Source organism: Staurois parvus, unplaced genomic scaffold, assembly GCF_062004578.1.
Source record: "Staurois parvus isolate SC_StPar_1 unplaced genomic scaffold, SC_StPar_1.0 ptg000002l, whole genome shotgun sequence".
Classification (NCBI taxonomy): domain Eukaryota; kingdom Metazoa; phylum Chordata; class Amphibia; order Anura; family Ranidae; genus Staurois; species Staurois parvus.
The window spans coordinates 1,938,625-1,963,992 of NW_028317798.1; the positions used below are offsets into that span (position 1 = coordinate 1,938,625).

A 25,368-nucleotide genomic window follows, 5' to 3' on the forward strand; every position below is an offset into this window, starting at 1 on the left:
TCTTTTCTTTTCCAATCTACTGTTTTTTCTATTTGCTGACAACACAGCTCAGTCCATGGGTACATCCATGCACTTGCATAGCCCTGAACACAGACAGAGTATGCTCGGGGCCCTGCATCCCCACTTGCATGGATTTCAGATTGGAAGCAGCATCTGTGTCCCTGCAGCCTCAGCACCCCAATTGACATCAATAGGACTGTCTGAACAGAGACGCACAGAATACTTATGCATCCCCCTGTAGGTAAACGTGGCCGTACTTGGGCATATGCTTTAGTACATCCAGAGGCATATTTACCACAAGGCAAACAAGTCATTTGCCTAGGGCAGCATTTTTTAGGGGGGCAGCACTGCCCCCCCGGAAGAAGGGACACATGCAGCATGGGGACCACGCTGGATCCGAGAGAGGCTGTGGGCTGCTTGATGGTGTATGCAGAGCCTGATTGTCGTTCCTGGGGGTGTCCAGAGCTGTGAAGGTGAGTGTCTTTTTCTCTGTCGCCAGTGTCAGGCTCTCTCCACTGGGGGTGGGGGGGGTCCGATTTGTTTGTTGCCTAGGGCAGCACAAAACCTAAATACACCACTGACTACATCCCCTGTATATGATTCCTAAGACTACATGATTGAGTACTGATAACCTGCCTGTTGGCTGGCAGGTTTTGGCGTCACATTGGCAAGCTGCCAAAGAAGCTGAATTTAGTTATCTTACTAGAATATTTAGAAACTGACAATAATTAGATTGGATGATGTGTATATATGTTTATATGTATATGTGTTTTTCAAAAACAAATCTCAGATGTACTTATTCAAAAAAGTAGATCACAAGCAATGTAATCAGTAACAAATTAAACTTCATTGTAATATGACTAGCTTACTGGAAAATGGCAGGGTATGTTGGTCTTACCTCACTGTTATAAATGGCATAAATCAAGAAAATATAAAGGCCCTGTAAAACAAAATAGAGAATAGATTATTTTTCCCAATAAAATGTACATAGGCAAAAATGTGCTAATAAAAGTAACATGACTTTAAAATATTCCAGAGGAAAATTAGCTCAGTTACTGAGAAGAAGAGCTTGAGATTTGCCCTTTCTGTTTCAGGCAGTGGCACCCACTAAAGTTAAGTACCAGTGATGGTCAATGTATGAACTGATATGGGACAAAGAGTCTGAATCCTATAATGGTTACATGCTGTTCAACTGGACATTAGAGATGCCCTAGGAGAAGAGCAACGCAGTATATTTGCTTTACTCCCTACAAAGGTCTAAAATAGCTTTACCTTGTGTTTCCCCCAAATTACCCTACATGTATCCCTATGCATCTTGGGATCCTGAGGACCAACGGATCCATCAGAGCTGATGGGTATCAGGAAGGTATCAGGAAGATAAGGGGAAGCCAAATAAAATGAATGTCTAAAGTTGGTCATAGACGGTTCGAGCCATGTATGGGCAGGTTGAATGTACCCAAGTTGATCGATCAACCTGGGTACAATCAGCTGGACGAATTTTACATGGGATTATCGAAGGGCTATTATAGCCACTAGCAACAAACACAGTCTTCTCTGAGTGGGGATGGCAACACCCCCCCCCACACACATACACACACACACACATGCAGAGACATACACACCTTGCCAGGAGAACACAATCGCTCAGCAGGAGGGATTCCCCTGTCAACACTCACTGTGTTGATGGGGAAATTCAGTGCATTTTTTTGGGTTGCAGGAAACAAAGGACATTAAGAGAAAGGATAAAGGAACATGTTTATAATAATAGTAAGGGGTTTCCTAAACATTTTGTATCAAGACATTTTTTGGATGCACATAAGGATTATTCAGGTTTGCAAGAAACTGGAGCGGTGGCAATAAGATTATGGAGCTGAGTAAAATGGAGTCCTTCTGCATCCATGAGTTGAGAACCTTGGCCCCAAGAGGAATGAATAAAGATTTTGATTTAAATTGTTTAAGTGATTATTAGTGGTGTATTAGGAGTAATAATTTAAATAATTTTTTGTTTTATTTTTATTTTTAGTTTAGTATGTAAAATCTAGAATACCCCTTTAGTATCTAGAATACCCCTTTAAGGTTATGACAATGACCTAGGTTTTTGATTTCCAATTTATCAAATCCCTAGGTCACTGTGGGGATTAGTACTGATTTAAATGCAAATTTCTAGAATGTATTTTACATGTATTTTATTTTGTATATGATAGTTGGTATTGTAGTCTATGGGAGGGGAGAAAATATGAATATTTATATTTATTATGTATGCAAAAATTATTAAATCAAGTATTGTTTGTTTACTCCGGAGATCTGCGGTTCTGTTCTGTGTAGTGATAGCTCATCCCGATTTGATAAAGTATTCATTCTCAGTTGAAGTCTCATCAGGATAGCTTATGAGCTACGGTACAATGGTGCACCTTAATCATCCATAACAACATGACGTCGGGGGTCTATATATTACTGTTCAGCATTGGATGATCCAATCACATTCCTCTTAAGAAAGTCACGTGACGAGCAACGAAACGTGTCGAGGAGGAGCTTTGGATGACACGACAATGCTCTACGGAGAAGACATCGCGGTGTTTACTGATCTACACCTGGTAATTTCGGATGACCCACTGCTTAAGCCCTATTACTGCTGACTCCGCATGGCACAGTTCCATAGATAGCAGAGCAATTTATATAATCAGAGGCTTATTTTACCTGGTGAAGTTGGGCACCTAATACATGTGATTGCGCATTTTGTATAATATTGAGATATTAAAATGTTTTGAAGTTTACGCACTATGTGGAGTCTTTTGTTTTTGAGGTGTTGTGATGGTGGGAGTTGTATTCCGGGCAAGGTGTGAACCATTGTTGAAATTCATCAAGTTGATCTTCAGTGCCCAATTTGGGACCAAAAGTACAGTAAGACCAAACATAATATTATGTGAGGTCACACTTCTGGAGGTGAGCAGACATCTGGTGGTGGAATAATATACTTATATGCTTTGGAGCACTTGGTGCTTGCAAAAGATGATTAGACTTTTGTATATATAATTTTTAATATATGTTGTGATTTCACTTTATATTGTAGCGCTGCACTGGTCACTGTGTTTATTGGTTTTCCTTATATATGAAAAAATTTGCTCTATCTATGGCCTGCCTTTATGTGAAGAGAAGTCCCTGATCGTCATGACACTACTTCCTTGATAATTCCCCTTATAAATCAGCCTTTCTCAAACTTTTTATCCCAGAGGAAATATTTAAATTATTTTCCCATCTCAGGGACCCCTGCTAGGATTAGTCCATTGGGGTTCATTAGGAAAATTCCCCTTACACTGGTAAATAGTGGAAAAAATTTCCCCTTAAGGCCTCGTTCACAAGTGTGTTGATTATGAAGAATGAAGCAATGATTATTAACGTGCCTTTAGCTTCAAGAATGCTTGATAAATGTCCATGAAGGTGTTGCCTTTCTAGTGAGATGTTCATAAGTGGGAAGTGATGTAGAGGAAATTATCTACTTTAAGGTGTGGCTAGGTTGTGGTGTTATAGACATTTTTGTAAAATCTCTGCAGGATGGATTCCTATACATTGATCTCTTTGACACTTGGCTTGGTCCAGGTCAACTTTGCTAATACCAAAAGCTTGCAAAAATGCTCACTGCCTTTGCTCCTGTCTGGCACCACCAGAATATCTGGATGGCTTGATGGTTTTGCCTGCACACAGAAGCAAATAGTGTTACCACATGGCTGCTCTGTAGACTCTGTAGACACCGGGAGGTTCTGAGGCTTTAAAAATGTTGAATAAATGCTGCCTAAGCATATGGTATTGATGTACACATGAACAAGCCCTTACAGTGGTGGTTAGAATGCCACCCTTTAATAGACATTTTTGAAGATCATTGTTGTGTTGCTACTGGCTCTGCCAAGTGGTGATAGACATGGACTTATGGAGGCATCATCAGATGGGAGGTCAATTAGCCACAGCTCAAGGAAAACCCAGCAACCTGTGGAAGAACCCTGCGTTTCCATGGAACCCTAGCTGAGTATGGCTTTTTTAGAGTGTACAAAAATTAATATGCATTTCCACTACTTGGTGAAGTCTACTGTATATTATACAGTTCTGCCACACTGTACATTAACTGTTTGTAAATTTTTATACTGTATATAATACCTTAGATGGTTGTTAGAATAGCTTTTTTTGTCTCAGGAACTCAACCATGTCTCCCACACACACGCCAGCCAAGCGGCATCAAATAGTAGATTTGGCCAAATTTCAATAACGGTGGTGGTGGTGTGGTGGGGGGTCCTAAAGGGGCATTAAATACCAGGAGTGCATTATGACCAGATTGCAGAGTTTAGGGGTGCACTACACACAGTGCATAGTTCAAGGGTACACTACATACAGAGTTTAGGGGCATACTAGGTACAGGGTACAGAGTTCAGGGGTGCAATACACACAGATTGTAAAGTTCAGGGGTGTGCTACATACAGAGTGCAGAGTTCAACGGTGCACTACATACAGAGTGCAGAGTTAAGCCCTTTTGCACAGCTGCTTACCCCTGCATCCCCCATTGACATCTCATTTTGCCCCCTTCCAGCTCTGACCTCTGCACAGAACCCACCTCCACTTCCCTCATCTTCACCCCCTCCTTAAAAGCTCCACCATTTTCCACGTATCTTACTTTTGTTGCCGTACTAAGCTTAAGCACCCCATAAGCTCTAATACCTCCCTGCACACTGTAGGTGGCTTTGCTCTCTCTCACTTGCAGTGAGATCATCCAGGAGGTCTGCTCAGGAGGTCCAATCTGTGGGAGGCTCTGGGACACAAGCCATCACTTGTAAACACAGAAGTCCAACTTCTGTGTTTACAAGTGATAGTGGTGAGAAGGGAGCAGAGGGCCTGAGCCAGAGGTGGAGAGGAGTTCCACTATGTTCCAGCTGAAAAACAACCCTGGTTGTTAGAGGTAACTGGAGAATTATGCATATTGCATACAATATCATATCCTATCTGCTTGTTTGTGTTCCAAATCAAAAACAAATCTTATCTTGCTGATTTTTCTTCCAGAGAGTTCAGCAGGATTAGCTGAATTTCAGTATGATTAAGGCTCGGTTAACATCTATGCAGGTTGATGCATTTTTTTGTGTGTCACATCATGCATTTTGTTCTTTGGGTTTTTTTTGGCTAATAGGAAAGTATGAGAGCTCTGTTTGACTTTGATGTAACTTTACACTCTCTGGCACTCCAGTAGCATCAAAGTAGCATCAAAGTCATGCAGAAACCTTTGTGTCCAAAGTTGCATTTTAGGGTTAGGGTTAGTGGTAATCACTAGGGTTAGCAGTAATTGTTAGGGCTAACATTCTAACCTTAACAATTACCTCTAACCCTAACATTTAACTCTAACATTTAACCCTAACCCTAGCGCTTAAAGGTTCCTGCACTACTTTGATGCAACTTTGATACAATGTTGATACTAGAGTGCCGGAGAGTGTAAAGTCATATCAAAGTTGCACTACATAAACAGAACTCTCATACTTTCCTATAGGCCCGCCGGGCATTTTAGACTGAGCAGCCAGTTTCCGGGGGGGGAGGGGCGTGGGTGCAAGGGCATTCACAGAGGCAATTGGTGATGGACTATTCATGGAGTCGGTCCTCCGCACTGTAATATTAAGGGGCACTGTGATATAAAGGGGACTGCACTGCAAAGGGGCACTGTATTGATTACAGTGCCCCTTTACAGAACAATCCCCTTTATATCATAGTGCCCCTTTACATTACAGTGCCCATAGAGATGTAATCACAGTGCTCCCTATATATTCAAAGAGACGGCCCAATCGAGCCAAAAGACGGCCCAATCCAGCAAAGAGGCGGCCCAATCCAGCAAAGAGACGGCCCAATCCAGCAAAGAGACGGCCCAATCCAGCAAAGAGACGGCCCAATCCAGCAAAGAGACGGCCCAATCCTGCAAAGAGATGGCCCCAAACCTGCAAAGAGACATCCCCATATAGCAAAGATGGAATGTCTCTTTGCTGGACAGGAATTTCTCTTTGCTGGATGGGGATGTCCCTTCTTGGACTAGGCTGTCTCTTTTCTGGATTGGGATGTCTCTTTGCTGGTCCAACATGGCAAAGAGACAGCCCAGTCCAGCAAAGAGACATAACCATTGCCTCAGGGGCTGAACAGAGTAGTGAGTACAGGCTGCTAGAGGGCTCTCCCTACATGAGCGTAGCCCAGGTTTATCTTAGAACCCAACTCCAACAACTGCTGGAGGAGAAAGAGGAGGATCAAGCCCATTTCATTGCATGACCTGACCAAAGACTATAGGAAAACGTTACATTTATTTAAAAATGGGGTCAGAGGGGTGCTCCAAAGGAGGTGCCCGGGGAAGGTGGGGGTAGCTGGAGTTATGATTGAAGTCACCACACTAGTTATAAACTCTTGACAACTTGCAGAACTGTTTATCCCCAAAGCAATCTCAAGCCTCAACATCTGTGATATTTCAAATCCATAAAAAATACAACTACTCCCCACATGGAAGAAAAATATTTTTGAAATGTATTTTTAAAATATTCTTCCCAAATATTTTGACATATATTTGAAATACTAAAATTTTGCATGTTGAAATATGTTTTTATATATTACAAAATATATGAAAAATATTTTTAAAAATATATTTTTTTAAATATATTCTTCAGATTTTTTTAACATATATAAAAAAGTCATTTTAACATATATTTTTACATGCATTCCAAAAATGTAGATTAAATGTATTTTTAAAAACATACAGTATAATGGGCAGCACAGTGGTTAAATGGTTAGCACTTCCACCTGGCAGTACTAGGGTCATTGGTTTGAATCCCAACCATGGCACCACCTGCCTGGAGTTTGCATGTTCTCCCTGTGCCTGCATGGGTTTCCTCCGGGTACTCTGGTTTCCTCCCACACTCCAAAGACATGCTGGTAGGTTAATTGAATCCTGTCTAAATTGGCCCTAGTATGTGTACGTATGAATGTGAGTTAGGGAGCTTAGATTGTACGCCCCTTGAGGGTTAGGGACTGATGAGAATGTACAATATGTATATGTAAAGTGCTGCGTAAATTGACGGCGGTATAAGTATCTAAAATAAAAAGAAAAAAAAATATTTGAAAATGTATTTTTAAAAATATTTTTTGGAATAAACATGCATTTCAACATACAGTGTGTATATCTGTGTATATATATATTTATTGAAATATATTTTGAAATGTATTGAATATGGCCAAAATTGTAGTATTTCAAATATATGTCAATATATTTGGGAAGAATATTTTGAAAATATATTTCAAATATATTTATCTTCCATGTGGGTCTCTAAAACTTGGAGAGCCATCTTGATTAGCAAGCTGCAGCTTTTTAGATTTCTCTGTCACTAGATTATGTAAGCACATCATTAAACCACTGAAGTGCTTTTTATGCTTTGCTCACATTGTAGTCTACTCAAACACCTCCTCCTTCAGCTCCAAGTGCCTGAAATACGTTAGAACAAAAGCACTTTATAAGGTTACAGAGCTTGAATGGCACACAATGTCATAATTATGTGTTGCAAAAATCATATCCACATGTATTTGAAAAATTGCTATTGCTGTCTACATTGATTAATGTGTAAAAATAGTGCTGCCCTCCTGCAATTCTGAGTCCCATAGCAGGAGCATGGTCTGCTATAGCTATAGTTACATTCTTTCACACAGCATTAATCATCCCACCTCTAAGATGCCAGTATACATTACAATTTGATCATTTCAACCATCTAACTGTTCAATTTACTGATCAAATCTAAGAAAATTGCCCTCTGTGTCGAAAATTTTTCAGCTGCATTCAATTATGACGTGTAACAACATTTCTGATGGTCTTCAGTGTTTTAGAGTATGTGGTATTTTATTCAATCTATTCATTAGTAGTAATTTCTGATCAAACCTGAAACCCCTTTGGTGACATTTTCTTTGTGTTGTCTTTCAGAGAATGCCATTGTCATCTCCCACTCATGACACCTATTTCAATTTTAAGTGGATTAGCATCAGTTTGACTAATGCAACATTCAAAGCATTTGTTTATTGACCTTTTTAAGCAGTTTGAGCTGTAATAGGCATTGCTGAGTGTTGCAAAAACCATCTTTTTATTTAAAGTGGTGTGCCTTGTGACTTTGCTACACATTAGAACAATAAGACAATATCGGTTGCGGTTGCTGTAGAAATGAATCATTTATCTACTACAAGAATAGTTTGTGCGAGTGAAGAACAAGCATGCAAATCACTTCCACTTACAGGAGAGCATGATACACATGTACTGACCTTGTGTGTTCTAGATATGTAAAGAAAATAATAAGATTTTTCATGTAGAGTACTCTGCAAAAGTTTTAGTCAGGTGGGAAGAAATGCTGTAAAGTAAGAATGCTTTCAGAAACATATTTTAATAGTTTTTATCAATTTACAAGATGCAAAGGGAGCAACCTGTAGAAAAATCCAAATTAAATCAATATTTGGTGTCACTACCCTTTGATTCAAGCAAGCAACAGTTCTTACACTTGCACACTTGGTTCACTTGCACAAAGTCAGTGATTTTGTAGGTTTAAAGTCAGGTATATGATTAACCACTTGCCACCCTGCCCAAAGTTCTGCTACTGTAGATGTGTAGCACTGCCAGGCTTAGCAATATAAATATACATTGTCTGGCACATGCACACTGGCTCACCTCCTGGGGCTTGCAGCAGGCCATTCTCGATCACGGTTCCCGTCACCCGGCCGCATTGAGTGGATGAGGGATCATGTGATCCATGTGTGATCACAGTGACAACAAATCTGTTATGAATAAATTTAATTCATAACTGCTGTAAGTCCTATAGTGGCCCACAGCTATCACATGGTACATGGGCCAATCACAGCACCCTGTACAATGTGATTAGCTGTAGCCAATCACAGCATGTCAAAAATTAGCCCAACAGTTATAATCCCTGTAACAGCACTCAAAAAAATTATTGATTGCCCCAGCAAACCAAACCCCCCCCCCCCCCACCACCACCACCACAACCGATGACGGTATTGCTGACAAAAAAAATAAAATAACTATTTAAAAATTGAATTTAAAAAAATGCTCTTTTTTTTTTACATACTGTCACCTGTTACAACTTAAAAAAAAAATGTCCATGCCTCTTACTAAATATCTTGGACTGTCTACTTTCCAAAAAGGGATCATTTGGGGTGTGGGGTATATGTACCGTCCTGACAGTTTCGAGCCTCAGGAAATTAGATTGCTTAATTCTGAACACAGCGACATCCCCAGTTATAAGAGGCTGTGCACACTTATGCAATCATATTATTTTAGTTTTTTATTTTTACTTCTCTCCACCTAAAAGATTTCAGTTTGTTATTCAATTGAGTTGTACAGTTTATAGGCTACATTAAAGGTGGAATAAGTTCTGAAATTATTTATCTTTGTCTCACGCAAATTTACACAATTATTTGCAAAGTCTCTTTATTGCTCTGGCTCCGGCAGTACAGCACATAGACTGGAGCATGGATAGGGCTCATCGCTCCCTTGCTCTGAAACCGCCATTGGGTGCTAGGCCTCAGGACGTTATTGTCCGATTTCATTAATATGACAGTATAGAGTCTTTATTGAATTCCACACGCTATACTACTTTGGTTGATTTCCAAGGGGAAAAAATCCAAATCTACAGTGATCTGTCCCCCATCACGCTGTCTAAGAGACGCAATCTACGCCCACTCACTTTACACCTGTAGAAACATTGTGTTGTCTATAGACGGGGTTTTCCTTGCCGCTTGATTGTGGCTAAGGACGGTGCTCAACACACCATTAGGGATCTCCAAGAGGGAGAAGCCTTCCTACGAAACCTGGGTCTGCCGCCACTCCTGGATGAGGCTCTGGCACTCCCCTTACCCAAACCGAGGGGGACTACCACACCTTACAAATTGTGGACTCCGGCGAGATCCAAGAATAAGACCCATCTGCCGATACCTTAACACTCCCCAGTATCTAGGATGTCTTCCGCAACTTGATGATACTACCATCCTTGGAGACTCCATGCTTGTTGGCATGTTTAATTGTCCTCTTGTGGATAATATCCACAACCCCATCGGGATCACCCGCATTTCTTCATCTACTGTGAGCGGTTCATTGTGGAGGAAGGGAGCTGAGTCCCCGTTTGTTCTTTTCCCCTCCTCATGGTGTCCCCCCTCATCTACAGCTGAGGCTGTAGATTTCTGGGCAGCTTAGGCTCCTCAGACCTGAACCATATTTTGCCCTTTTACTATATTACTCAGTATTTTTTTTCACGTTTGACTGCTTTTTGTTTGTTCTGCTACTACGCACTGGATGCGTTTCTCCCAGTTTTGAATCTCTGTATTATTCATTGTTCAAACGACATGGTTATTCTGATATGATGCTCTGCATTTGTTTGCTTGTTCTCACACTGTCTTAACATGTCTTTGCGATTGTTTTCATGCAATGTTAAGGGTTTAAATTCCCTGAGGAAAAGGTCGATAGCCCTTAGAAAGTTCCACCAATCCAAAGCTGATGTTATCCTATTACAGGAAACTCATTCTAAAAAAGGTAGCTCATTCCAAGTTGCTCTCAGGTTTTTCCCCACAACCTACTCTGCAATGGATGCAATTGGTAAGGCAGGTGTAGCCATCCTTATTAAAAAGGGTTGTCCGCTTCGAGTACTATCTTCAATCTTAGATCCTCATGGTCGATACATATTGCTCCAATGCCAATGTGGAGATAAACTCCTTACGATCCTTAATGTTTATGCCACTAATGCTAATGAATCTGTATTTCTCGCTGACACTATCTCCCCACTGTTGCTTAGGTCACACCCTTTCATGATTATAGGTGGTAATTTAAATTTGTCCATATCAGCCACTCGAGACAGGAAATCTCTCTGAGGCCTCCTACCCTCGAAACACGTTCTACAACAATCCACATCCTTCCGTCAATGGATGAGGGGACACAAGTTGTTTGACTTTTGGAGAATTCAACACCCAAACGCCAAACAGTTTTCTTTTTTTCTCCCCGGTTCATCACATTTATACTAGATTGGACTATTTTCTAATATCCGCCCCTTTACTTAAACAAACAGTTAATGCTGATATAGTCCCCAACTTTTGGTTGGATCACTCCTTTCTGAAACTAGATTTACTCCTGAATCAACCACATGCCCATACATGTCACTGACAATTAAATTACACACTTTTACATAATGTAGAGATCACTGCCTCCATCTCCACTGCCCTTCATGAATTTTTCGACCTAAATGTTGGTTCAGTGTCGTCTGCATCCACACTTTGGGAGGCCCACAAGGCCTTCATTAGAGGCTTTTTCATCATGGAGGGTTCTTGACGCAAAAAGTCCAAACTCCATCAGAAAACTGTATCCCAACTGCTCCACGTGGAAAAATGGCTCACAGACTCGCCTACCGTCTCGAAACTTCGAGAGGTGCTCCATCTCAAAGATCAACTTAAAGCGCTTGAGACAAATTTTGCTACCAAACAATTGCTTTTGATAAAGAAGAAGTTCGATCACTATGCTAATAAGCCCCACAGGATGTTAGTTAACAAATTGAAGACTCAATCAACACCCCCTGCTCCTGAATTCCTTTTTCAGGCAGGTGTTACATCTGCCTTTTGTCAAATGGCACATGTATTTGGAGAATATTATCGCAAATTTTACAACTGTTTAACTTCGGACGCCCACCCCCCCTTTTGTAGCGATTCCTTTGACAGTTTTGTCTCCACCCTTCGGCTTCCCAAGCTGAGTAGTGCAGACACATTGGTTTTAAATGCACCCATTACTGCTGAGGAATTATTAGCTACCATTAAGAACTTACCGTTCCATAAATCACCTGGTCCAGATGGCTTTTCTTATGCCTACTATAAACAATTTCTTGCAGACTAAGGTCCCCATCTATTGGCATTCTATTCCTCTTTGCTATAGGGGGATGTCCCTCATCCGCAATTTCAGCATGCCTACATGGTGGGAGACAATACACGGCGCACAATTCACCTGATAGATGTTCTCCAGAGCACACGGACGCCGGCACTACTTTTGAAGTCTAGACGCCCAAAAGACATTTTACCGCTTGGGATGGCCTTATCTGTTTGAGTTATTAAGATATGTTGGAGTTCAAGGGCCTTTTTTTAATGCTATCAAAGCACTATATTCCAATCCAACTGCTCAAGTTAAACTCCCATACACCATTTCTGCTACTTTCCCTATGTTTAATGGTACCAGGCAGGGGTGTCCCCTGTCCCCACTGTTATTTGTCCTATGTCTTGAGCCATTGGGTGGCAATCAGGCCACACCCCGACGTAATAGGGGTAGATGGGAAGGGTATATAAACTCTCCCTTTTAATGGACGATGTTCTCCTGACTATAACCAGACCCCATCTGTCTTTACCCCCTCTATATCAATTGCTGCAGTCTTTTAGTGACCTCTCGGGTTATAAGATTATTACCTCAAAGACTGAAGCCCTGCACATAAATGTATTACCTTGTGATTTGGATTTACTACAGCACAATTACCCATTTCATTGGTGTGATTCCGCTATTAAGTATTTAGGTATCCATATTACCCCAACCTATGCCCAATTATTTGCAGCTAACTATCTCCCACTGTTCCAGGAGATTTATACCCTTCTACGCCAATGGGATTTGCATAAGATATCTTTCCTAGGTAGAATTAATGTTTTAAAAAAGACTGTTCTCCCAAAGCTACTTTCTTTGAAACCTTACCAGTTACATAGTCTGGATGAAAAAAGACAAAAGCCCATCCAGTTCAACCATAGAAAAAAAAAAAGTTCAAATCCTATACCCACAGTTGATTCAGAGGAAGACAAAATAAAAAACCCAGCAAAGCACGATCCAATTTGCTCCTGCTGGGAAAAAAATTAATTCCTGATCCCCCAAGAGGCAATCAGATATTCCCTGGATCAACTTTACCTATAAATGTTAGTATCCAGATATATTATGTGTATCTAAGAAAGAATCCAGGCCTTTTTTGAAGCAATCCACTGAGCTGGTCAGAACCAACTCTTGAGTGAGTCTATTCCACATTTTCACAGCTCTCACTGTGAAGAAACCTTTCCATGTTTGGAGATTAAATTTCCTTTCCTCCAGACGTAGATTGCCCCCTTGTCCTCTGTGTTGACCTCAGGGTGAATAGCTCTACACTGAGTTCACTATATGAATCACTGATGTATTTATACATGTTGATCATTTCCCCCCTTAATTTCCTCTTCTCAAGAGAGAATAAATTCAGTTCCTCTAATCTTTCCTCAAAGCTGATCTCCTCCATGCCTTGTATCAGTTTAGTTGCCCTCAGGGGCGGACTGACAACTCATGGGGCCCCCGGGCAATAGGGGATCATGGGGCCCCTGTGTCCTTGCCCACACCTAAAAAAACCTATGAAAAAGGTACCAGGGGCATCTCATGGGGCCCCCTACTGACCCCAGGCCCTCGGGCAGTGCCCGAGTGCTTGAATGGTCAGTCCGCCCCTGGTTGCACTTCTCTGTACTTTCTCAAGTTTCCCAATGTTCTTTTTGTGAATTGCTGCCCAAAAATGAACTGCATATTCCAGATGAGGTTTTACTAATGATTTGTACAGGGGTAATATCTCTCTGGAGTCTATACCTCTTTTAATACAAGAGAGAATTTTGCTCGCTTTACAAACCACAGCTTGGCATTGCATGCCATTATTAAGCTTGTGATCTACCAAAACCCCTAGATCCTTCTCCACCATTGATTCCCCCAGTTGTACTCCCCCTAGTATGTATGATGCCAGGGGCGGACTGACCATTTGGAAACTCGGGCACTGCCCGAGGGCCCGGGGTCAGTAGGGGGCCCCATGAGATGCCCCTGGTACCTTTTTCATAGGCTTTTTTGAGTTTGGGCAAGGACACAGGGGCCCCATGATCCCCTATTGCCCGGGGGCCCCATTAGTTGTCAGTCCGCCCCTGTATGATGCATGCATATTCTTAGCCCCCAAGTGCATAACCTTACATTTATCAACATTAAACCTCATTTGCCACATAGTTGCCCAATTAAACAGTGCATTGAGGTCAGCTTGTAACTTCAAGACATCCTGTAAGGACATTATTCCACTGCACAGCTTGGTGTCATCTGCATAGACTGAAATGGGATTTTTAATCTCAGACCCTATATTGATTATAAATATATTAAAAAGTAAGGGTCCCAACACTGAACCTTGGAGTACACCACTGATGACCCTAGACCATTCAGAGTATGAATCATTAACCACTATTCTCTGAATATGATCTTTTAGCCAGTTTTCTACCCATTTACATAAAGATTTTTCCAAGCCTGTAGACTTTACCTTACACATTAGCCGTGTGTGGGGAACTGTGTCAAACACTTTTGCAAAATCCAAGTATACCACGTCCACCACCATCCCTCTGTCCAAGGTTTTGCTCACCCCCTCATAAAAAAAAATCAGATTTGTTTGACAACTTCTGTCTTTCATGAATCCATGCTGTCTGTTGCTTAAAATATTTTTTCCAGCAAGAACTCATCTATGTGGTCTTTTATTAAACTCTCCAGTATCTTACCAACTATAGAAGTTAAACTAACAGGTCTATAATTACTTGGTAAAGATTTTGACCCCTTTTTAAATATTGGCACCACATTGGCCAATCCAGTGGTACTATGCCAGTCATTAAAGAGTCCCTAAAAATTAGAAACAATGGCTTTGAAATGACAGAGCTCAATTCTTTAAGGACCCTTGAGTGTATGCCATCCGGTCCAGGTGCTTTATTCATCTTTATACTGTCTAAATATTTTTGGATCATATCAATTGTGAGCCAATGTGGATCATCTGGAGCTGTGTCAATACCATGCCCATTATAGACAAGAGCTCCCCCATGCTCCTTTGTATACACAGAGCTGAAGAAGGTATTAAATAAATTTGCCTTCTCTTTGTCCCCAGTTACCCACTCTAGATTATTTTGTAAAGGGCCTATATGCACAGACCAAACCTTTTTACTATTAATATATTTGAAGAATTTTTTGGGGTTGGTCCTGCTATCTTTTGCAATCTGTCATTCGTTTTCAATTTTTGCAGCCTTTATTTCCTTTTTGCATATTCTGTTATATTCTTTGTAATGTTTAAACAATGAAGCATTCCTTCATTTTTATATTGAATAAAAGCTCTTTTCTTATTATCGCCTTTTTAATTTTGGCCGTAAGCCACATAGGTTTGATTTTTAGCCTTTTAAACTTGTTGCCCATGGGAATATATTTTGCAGTGTGTTCACATACAGTCTTTTTGAAGAACTCCCATTTCTGTGTTGTGTTCATCAATGCCAATATTCCCTCCCAGTCTAAGTCTTGGAGAGTAGCTCTCAACCTTGGAAAATTAGCTCTCTTGAAATCGATTTTTATATTTCCCGTATGTGCTTGCTGTTTACAGCTAACAATCAATGAAATCATGTTATGTTCACTGCTACCCAGATGTTCTTTTATATGTACATTCATAATAAGCTCTCCATGGTTTGAGATTACCAGGTCCAGCAGAGCATCATTCCTAGTTGGGGCCTCTATGAACTGTACCATAAAATTGTCCTGTAGTAGGTTTAAAAATCTGCGGTCCCCCATGCTCATTTGCAGGCCTCACAACAAGCGTTTTTTCAGTTCATTTGGCATGGTAAAAAACCTAGGATAGCTTGGTAAGTACTTTTATCCCCCCGACCCTCTGGGGGTTTGGGTGCTCCAGACATTACCAACTATTATTTAGCTACCCATTTAAGACACACACTCACACACTGTCATGGATTGCCTAGAAACCCTATACTAGGTGGGCGGAGACTGAAGTAAATTACATTCTCCCGATACAGCCTTGCTCGCTGTTACGTCCCTATCAATGCAAAACGTCTCCGCACCTGGTTCCTCAAATGCTGGAATCCAAGAAATTCACTCTCAAGATTTGGTCCACCTGTGTGAAGACACACCAATTGCTATCTGTATGCTCCCCACAGCTGAATATATTATATAACCCAGAGATTCCAGATTGTTTGTCTCTCCTGCGCATGTACCCCTGGGTGGTTTGTGGTATATTTCAAATACGCCATCTGATCAATCCTGTTTCATGCAGGATTCGATCATTTGAAGAGCTTAGAACCTGGAAACCTGCAATACCCTTAATAGCCAGATACACCTATTTGCAATTCGATCATTTTTTCAGCTCTCATTTGACCTTAGAATGTCCTACTGCTTTTAAGAGGATAGTTATTAAAAGCCCTACCCAGCAGCATTTAATCACTTCTCTGTATAAATTGCTTCTTGATAAGACCTCTGTGATTGAAACCCCACACCGCTACATGAAAAGGTGGGAAAAGGAACTTAGCTGTTCCATCCCTTTAAAATGCTGGCAAGCGATATGGGATTCTGCTGCTAAATCCACTCACTGTGTTGTTTACAAACAAAATATTTACAAGGTGTTGATGCACTGGTATGAAACTCCCATATTGCTACATGACATTAGCCCTAACTTATCTGCTACATGCTGGAGATGTGTGGAGGGTGTGGGTACATTGTCTCATATCTATTGGTTTTGCCCACGGATTGTGGGATTCTGGAACACTGTTCAAAATGTTTTGGAGCAGGTACTCAACATTGCCCTCCCCTTTAAGGGTATTCCCAAACCATCTAAATGATTGGGATTACATATTTTGATGGCTGCTAGAAGGGTAATACCGCATTTTTGGAAATCGACTGACGCACCTTCCCAGAACTATCTTATCAGAGCAATTTCTGAAATACAGGATATGGAATACCTTACGGCTCTGGTAGGAGACCAATCTTGTAACTTCCATTCTATCTGGGGGGTGTGGGACCACTCCTCCTTTGGTAGGTTTTCTCTGTCCCCCAACAACTTATGTCTTTATATTTCTTGAATCCCATGCTGTTCATATATGATTGTGTCTTTCTGTATGCTGCTTTTTATTTTTCTTTGTTGTTTTCTTTTTTCTTTTGTATTGATGATAGCCTTCGATCATTGTACGGTTTTATTCTTTCACTGTCTTATGTTTGGGGTCACTGTCCTGCTGCCGAATAAATTTGGGGTCAATCATTGTAATCCTGTTGAATATGTGTGCTGTTATAAAAAATTGGGCTTCGGCCCTTAATAACAATTTACAATATGAAAAAAAACCCAACTATGCACGAAAATATAGCAACTGGGGTGCAGAAAAAGGTCAGCAGGTATTCTGATCTTATGAGTCAAAATTTTAAATATGTGGCCATAGCAGGAGGCCTTTTGTTCACTGAAGGGCTGGACAGCAGTACAATAATTAGTGTCTGCAGGCAACAGTGAAGCATTGCGGAGGTTCCTTGCAAGTTTGGGGCTGCATTTCTGCTAATGGATTTGGAGATTTGGTCAGGATCAATGGTGTCAATGCTGAGAAATACAGGTGGATACTAATTCATCATGCCATACCATCTGGGAGGTAAATGATTGATCTCAAATTTATTCTGCAGCAGGACAGTGACCCCAAACATACAACCAATGTCATTAAGAAACTAACTTCAGCATAAAGAAGAACAAGAAATCCTGGAAGTGATGGTTTTGCCCCCACAGAGCACTGATTTCAACATGGAGTCTGTCTGAGATTACCTGAAGAGACAGAAGAATTTGAGCCAGCCTACATCCTCAAGAGATCTGTGGTTAGATCTTGAAGATGTTTGGAACAACCAACCTAGCTACAAGAATTGATGCTGTTTTCAAGGCAAAAGGTGGTCACACCAAACATTGTTAAAATCCCTGCAATGTATATTGATTACCCAGAATGGATTGTTTTTTTTTCTTTAACATTTTGAAAAAAAAGACACCTTTATGCAGACCATGAAAAAATCATGAGCAAAAGACACAACTTAGATCACTTCATAATATTTTTTTACCTACCGCAACTGTGTTTGGATCAATATACTAACATGGCCAGAACTAGTTCTTAATACTATGTGGCCCGTTTTTAAAACATATGGTGTTAATTTTTAAAACATTCGTTGGATGAATGATATACACGTTCGTGCAGTCTGCATGAATTTTGGCCTTAATTTCTGTAATAGAGCAATTGCTACGAGCCCCAACTCCATCTAATGGCTAATATGTGGTATATTTTCACACTGAGGTATTTCAGAAATATCTCAAATTCTAGCCACTAGACGGAGCTGATCATAGGAATTAATCTATTACAGACATTACAGCCAAAATGTGTGTAGCCTGCACGAATGTGTGCAACAGTCATTTAAAGAATGTTTTGTAAATAGATCACTATGGGTCTCCAAACTTTCTGAGCAAAGGGCCAGTTTACTGTCCTTCAGACTTTGAAGGGCCAGACTGTGGCTAGTAGGTGTAGAAAATACCCTAGCATCAATGGGAGTAAACAATGCCCTATCATTTCTATTAATGGGAGGAATATTGACCCATTGTTAGTGTTGGGGAAAGAAATCTTGTCCCATCATTGTTATTAGTGGGAGGAATAGAGCCCCATTGTTGGTATCAGGGGAAGGAACAGTGCCTCATTATTGGTGTCAGAGGGAAGAATAATAGCTTGCCATTGGTGTCAGTGGGAGGAATAGTGCCCCATCATTGGAAAAGTGTAGGAATAGTGCCCTATTGTTAGTATCAATGACAGGAATTATGCCCACTAGAAGGAATAGTGCCTTGTGGGCAGGGATAGTGTCCCAAGGGCCTTATAAAGGCAAGCAAAGGGCCACATTTTTCCCACAGGATGCAGTTTGGAGACCATTATACTAGGTGACAGAATGTCCTGTATTACAGGTGAAACTCGAAAAATTAGAATATCGTGCAAAAGTTCATTTATTTCCATAATGCAACTTAAAAGGTGAAACTAATATATGAGATAGACTCATTACATGCAAAGCAAGATAGTTCAAGCCGTGATTTGTCATAATTGTGATGATTATGGCTTACAGCTCATGAAAACCCCAAATCCACAATCTCAGAAAATTTTAATATTGTGAAAAGGTGCAATATTCTAGGCTCAATGTGTCTCACTCTAATCAGCTAATTAAGCCATAACACCTGCAAAGGGTTCCTGAGCCTTTAAATGGTCTCTCAGTCTGGTTCAGTAGGAATCACAATCATGGGAAAGACTGCTGACCTGAGAGTTGTGCAGAAAACCATCATTGACACCCTCCATAAGGAGGGAAAGCCTCAAAAGGTAATTGCAAAAGAAGTTGGATGTTCCCAAAGTGCTGTATCAAAACACATTAATAGAAAGTTATGTGGAAGGGAAAAGTGTGGAATAAAAAGGTGCACAAGCAGCAGGGATGACCGCAGCCTGGAGAGGATTGTCAGGAAAAGACCATTCAAAAGTGTTGGGGATTTTCACAAGGAGTGGACTGAGGCTGGAGTCAGTGCATCTAGAGCCACCACACACAGACGGATCCTGGACATGGGCTTCAAATGTCGTATTCCTCTTGTCAAGCCACTCCTGAACAACAAACAATGTCAGAAGCGTCTTACCTGGGCTAAAGAAAAACAGACCTGGTCTGTTGCTCAGTGGTCCAAAGTCCTCTTTTCTGATGACAGCAACTTTTGCATCTCATTTGGAAACCAAGGACCCAGAGTATGGAGGAAGAATGGAGAGGCACACACTGCAAGATGCTTGAAGTCCAGTGTGAAGTTTCCACAGTCTGTGTTGATTTGGGGAGCCATGTCACCTGCTGGTGTTGGTTCACTGTGCTTCATTAAGTCCAGGGTCAACGCAGCCGTCTACCAGGAGATTTTGGAGCACTTCATGCTTCCTTCCACAGACGAGCTTTATGGGGATGCTGACTTCCTTTTTCAGCAGGACTTGGCACCTGCCCACACTGCCAAGAGCACCAAAACCTGGTTCAATGACCACGGGATTACTGTGCTTGATTGGACAGCAAACTCGCCTGACCTGAACCCCATAGAGAATCTATGGGGCATTGCCAAGAGAAAGATGAGAAACATGAGTCCGAACAATGCAGAGGAGCTGAAGGACGCTATTGAAGCATCCTGGTCTTCCATAACACCTCAGCAGTGCCACAGGCTGATAGCTTCCATGCCACGCCGCATTGAGGCAGCAATTGCTGCAAAAGGGGCCCAAACCAAGTACGGAGTACATATGCATGCTTGTACGTTTCAGAGGTCCGATATTGTTCTATGTACAATCCTTGTTTTATTGATTGCATGTAATATTCTAATTTTCTGAGATTGTGGATTTGGGGTTTTCATGAGCTGTAAGCCATAATCATCACAATTATGACAAATCGCGGCTTGAACAATCTTGCTTTGCATGTAATGAGTCTATTTTATATATTAGTTTGACCTTTTAAGTTGCATTACTAAAATAAATGAACTTTTGCACGATATTCAAATTTTTCGAGTTAGACTAGTTTCTTATGTTTTGCAATGTGATCTGGACTGCAAACAAATGTAGCACACTTCATCTCTTTTACTGTAAAATCCTGTTCACATTTCTGCAAAGCTGTGTGCATTAGTTTGCCACATGCAATAATATGCTGGCTCCACCTGACTCCTACCACCAGCCAGTGCACACTAGGGTGAAAAAGAACCATTGTTGGTCATGTGACACCGTTTTGCTCTCTGGTTTTAAGATATAAAACCTCATAATTAGTGCAGAGGTAAGCTTTAACCCTTACCCTTACCATAAAACATAATCTTAAACCAAACCTTAACTCTGCATTTACCTTGACCCTAATATTAAGGCTAGCTTGGTAGCAATAACAACTCATTTTCTTGATTTTCACTATAATGGGTGTCTGTAAATGCATAAACATATTGCGTTTTCCCTGTCTGAAATTTAGTAGAATTATTAGACCATATGGTACCCCGTTAAATTCCGTGTAAGATACTTAAAAAACTTTTTTATCAGTATGTTTACAGTAAAACTTTTTAGTTCGATGTCACTGTCCTCCGTATAGGAGCATGCAGTCATAATACCATACAACACAATCAATAATATACATTAAGCACATTCTAAAGCCAACAACTACTACACCTCTTCAATTATTCTTTCATAAAAGGATTCCACTTGAAACTAACCTTGCTTTGACAATTCATCTACAGCTCTAGTGAAAAACAATTTTGCAACCTATTAGTCCAGGCCCGTGTATATAAAAAGACTTAACTCCTTCCTGCTGTGTTCCTGGCCCTTTAACAGGTTCTAAATGTCCGGAGGCGGGCATTGAGATCATGTGGCTTGTGTGATTGGTCACATGATCGAAAAGCTCCGATTGAAAGTATGCTTCTGGAGCTTTCTGGTATGTGCCTGTTACTGTGCTGGGAGTGTGCTCTCAGCACAGTAAAATGCTTACATAGGGACATATACATGCGTCCGCTCAGCATTAAAGCTCACTCGCCGAGAAGCTGCAAATATGAATATGCCTGGCAATAAGTGATTCAAGTATAACTTCATAGTAAGAGTTGTGAAAATGTGGCATAGACTCCCTCTAGAACTAGTTATGGCCAACTCAGTAGATTGCTTAACTAGTTGCAGACTTAGGGTGTACTATACACACTCAAAAAAAGTCATCATTGTACACATGTCTCTCTACCCTGCTTTTGGGACCCCCCCCCCCCCCAGTGTACTATACTGCTTGACTGTGATTAATCATAGCCAGCATTACAATATACTCAGAGAAGTGGTTGGCAGCTCAAGCTGTCAAAAAAAGCAGTCAGAATCCTTATAAACAACACTGCCCAGACCTGGATTACACAAAGATACTATCTAGATACTATCTAATTTATTGTTACGTCTGTATCTTTCTGTTCATTCATCTGCATTCATCTGCAAATCAAAAGGATGAAATTTAGACTTGCAGATATCAGTTAACTTCTTCCCTACTGCGGTATAGCCAAAAGACGGCTACAGCGCGGTTGTCTAGTTCTGGGACGACGTCCATGGACATCATTCCAGAACATGTCCCCTGCCCACCCCAAGCAGGTAACGTGATACTGACAAAATAAAAGTGCAGCGCTACAAACAATATCCTTATGGTAATTATGTTTTTTACACATTGGATTTAATAAATTTTTTAATTAAAATTACTACACTATGAGCACCTTTACTTCTTATACCTGGCACTGAGCCCCCATACCTCAGCCCCAGCATTTTTAGGCTTCTGCGTGGATCCAAGGAGCAGTGTGATCTGACCAGACCAATATCCCCTTACCATTGAGGGACCACCAGGGTACTACCAAGCAGCGCCTACATGAGACCTCGGCTACATGTGACCTGCACATGCGCATTGAGATTGCGCTTCTGGTAAGTGGGCAATCTACCTACTCCTCGATATTGGATTGGATTACACCAGCATTGTTGGAATCTGTACCCATCAGTGCCACCCACCTGTGCCCTGCAGTGTCTAGCAATGCCACCCACCTGTGCCCAGCAGTGCTGCCTATCAGTGCAGCATCATCAGTGCCTCCTATCAGTGCCCATCAGTGCTGCCTATCCATGCCACCTTATCAGTGCTGCCTGTCAGTGCAGCCTCATCAACGCACATCAGTGAAGGAGAAAATTACCTGTTTGCTAAATTTTATAATAGAAACAAAGAAAAACTTTATTTTTTTCCCCTTTTTTTTGTTTATAGTGCAAAAAATAAAACACCCAGTGGTGAAGTACAGTGTTGCATGACTGAGCTGAAAATTGGTCTGGGCAGGAAGGGGGTGACAGTGCCCAGGAAGCAAGTGGTTAAAGCAACCTGACAAGTTAAAAAAAACATTTTAAATATAATGTATATAAATAAGTTTCTCTGTTTATTCCTTTATCAAATCTTAGTTTGCTCTAATCAGCCCTAATTAACTCCTTAGTTTCCTCCTCTCTTTAGCTACTATTTTTTTGCAGATTTTTTGTTTCTGTTTTAATATTTACATTTTTTTTTTTTTTTTTAATAGTTTTACACACTTAACATATATTTACCCATTTCCCATTTTAAAAAATGCATAACAGGCTGCTTTCACACAGGCATTTTCAATCACAGACGTCGCTGTGATTCTGCCCGCGATTTGACAGCTCTCTGCTAAAATGACAAATCGCAGTGTTCCGGTACCATTCATTTTAATAGTACCTGAAAATGCAGTGTGGTTCTGCCGCAATTGTCACACAATAAATCATAGCAAATCACATCACACAAAGTGTGTCACCTAAAAGAAGTTCCTGAACTTCTTTTAGGTGACATGCTTCACGCGATGTGATTGCAGTGCGATTTATCACGTGATAATCATGGCAGAACAGCACCACATTTTCAGCGCTTTTAAAATTCATAGCGCCTGAACACTCAGTCTCACAATTTGTCATTTTAACAGAGCATTTTGAAATCCTAGGCAGAATCGCAGCGATTCTGCCCTCAATTCAAAATGCCCATGTGTGAATGGAGCCTGAAAAAAAACACATTATTTAGTTTGTAAATAACTTTGCAATACAAATTACAGAATAAAATGTGATCATTTTATGTGCGATAACACTTTATTTTTTAAACTAACACTGCTCAAATAAAGGAAAAAGTGTGTTTTTGATTAGTTTTGTTGCACTTTATCATCTAAGGATTGTAAAATAAATTGCTGCAAAAAATAGTTACATGGTTAATCTTGTTGAAAAAAGATACTGATCCATTCAGTTCAACCAAAAAAAAAAAAAAGCAACATATCACACAGACACACATAGACATATAAACAGTTGATCCATAATAATAATCCAAAACCGAACTGCATATTGCAGATGAGATCTTGCTAATGATTTGTACAGGGAAAAAAAATGATAGATCTCTATGGAGTCTATATAAGAAAGGATTTTGCTTGCTTTGGAAACCGCAGCTTAGCATTGCATGCCATTATTAAACTTATGATCTACCAGAACTCCCAGATCCTTCTCCACCATTGATTCCCCCAGTTGTACTCCCCCCTAGTATGTATGATGCATGCATATTCTTAGCCCCCAAGCACAGAACCTTACATTTATCATCATTAAACCTCATTTGCCACATAGTTGCCCAATTACACAATGCACTGAGTTCAGCTTGTAAATTGGAGACATCCTGTAAGGACGTTATTCCACTGCACAGCTTGGTGTCATCTGCAAAGACTGAAATATGACTTTTAATCCCAGACCCTATATAATTTATAAATAAATTAAAAAGTGGGGTACAACACTAACAACACATTGAGTATGAATTGTTAACCACTACTCTCTGAATACGGTATTTTAACAAGTTTTGTATCCATTTTTTCCAAACCTGTAGACTTTACCTTACAAATTAGCCATGTGTGGGGAACTGTGTTAAATACTTTTTGCAAAATCCAAGTATACCACGTCCACAGCCACCCCTCTGTCCAAGGTTTTGCTTACCTCCTCATAAAAAGAAATCAGATTTATCTGGCAACTTCTGTCTTTCATGAATCTATGCTGACTTTTGCTTAACATTTTTTTATTGGAAAAAACTCATCTATGTGGTTTTGTATTAAACTCTCCAGTATCTTCCCAACTATGGAAGTTAAACTAACAGGTCTATAGATACTTTGTAAAGACTTTAACTCCTTTTTATATATAGGCACCATATTGGTCTTATGCCAGTCCAGTGGTATTATGCCAGTCATTAAAGAGTCCCTAAAAATTTGAAAAAATGGCTTTGAAAAGACAGAGCTCAAATCTTCTAGGATCCGTGGGCATATGCCATCCAGTCCAGGTGCCTTATTCACCTATATTATGTCTAAATATTTCTGGACCATATCAATTCTGAGCCATTGTGGATCATTTGGGGCTGTGTCAATATCATCCCCATTTGTTGCAGTCCTGGACCAAGACAACAAGAGAATCTGACCAATGAGACACAGACCACAAAATTCAGCAAACTTGGGAGAGGTTCTAACAACTGTATTCTACTGTATTCCAACCCTAAAATTTATTTTCTATAGATACAGGTTTATTGATTCTCTAAACACTTATTAGTATCCGAGCCTTTTGCAATGGCCAAGTAGAAGGATGTACGCAGAATGTTTAGGTCACCCCAGGGCTACGCAGCAAAGACCATTTATATTTTCAGACAAAAATGGTCTCTCCTCTCTTCCTGATTTACAATGTATCCTTTGACTGTTCTTGCCAAATAAATCAGTTGTACTTCAGAAAGCAATGCATCTCATCAACACCAAGTAACATCCTTCCAAACAAGCATTTGGAATAACATCCAGCAAAGTCACAAATTTCTTGTGCTTCAAAAGAAACACAGGTTACTCCCACACAACACTTTTCTAGAATAGCTGCCAAGTTCTATATGATGTAGGGTGGAGGGGGGCGGAGGTTGGGAACACAGCT

At 40.5% G+C, this 25,368-nt stretch overlaps 1 protein-coding gene across 2 annotated transcripts in view; it reads right to left on the reverse strand.

Annotated features, from left to right (window-relative positions):
* The window catches only part of ADGRD2 (adhesion G protein-coupled receptor D2), a 653,782-nt gene that overhangs the window by 231,701 nt on the left and 396,713 nt on the right, over positions 1 to 25,368 (reverse strand). For both annotated transcript variants that reach the window (XM_089665904.1, XM_089665444.1), the window contains exon 21: positions 899 to 940. In XM_089665904.1, coding sequence (XP_089522030.1) covers positions 899 to 940 — 42 coding nt within the window. The remainder of the gene's footprint in view (positions 1 to 898; positions 941 to 25,368) is intronic.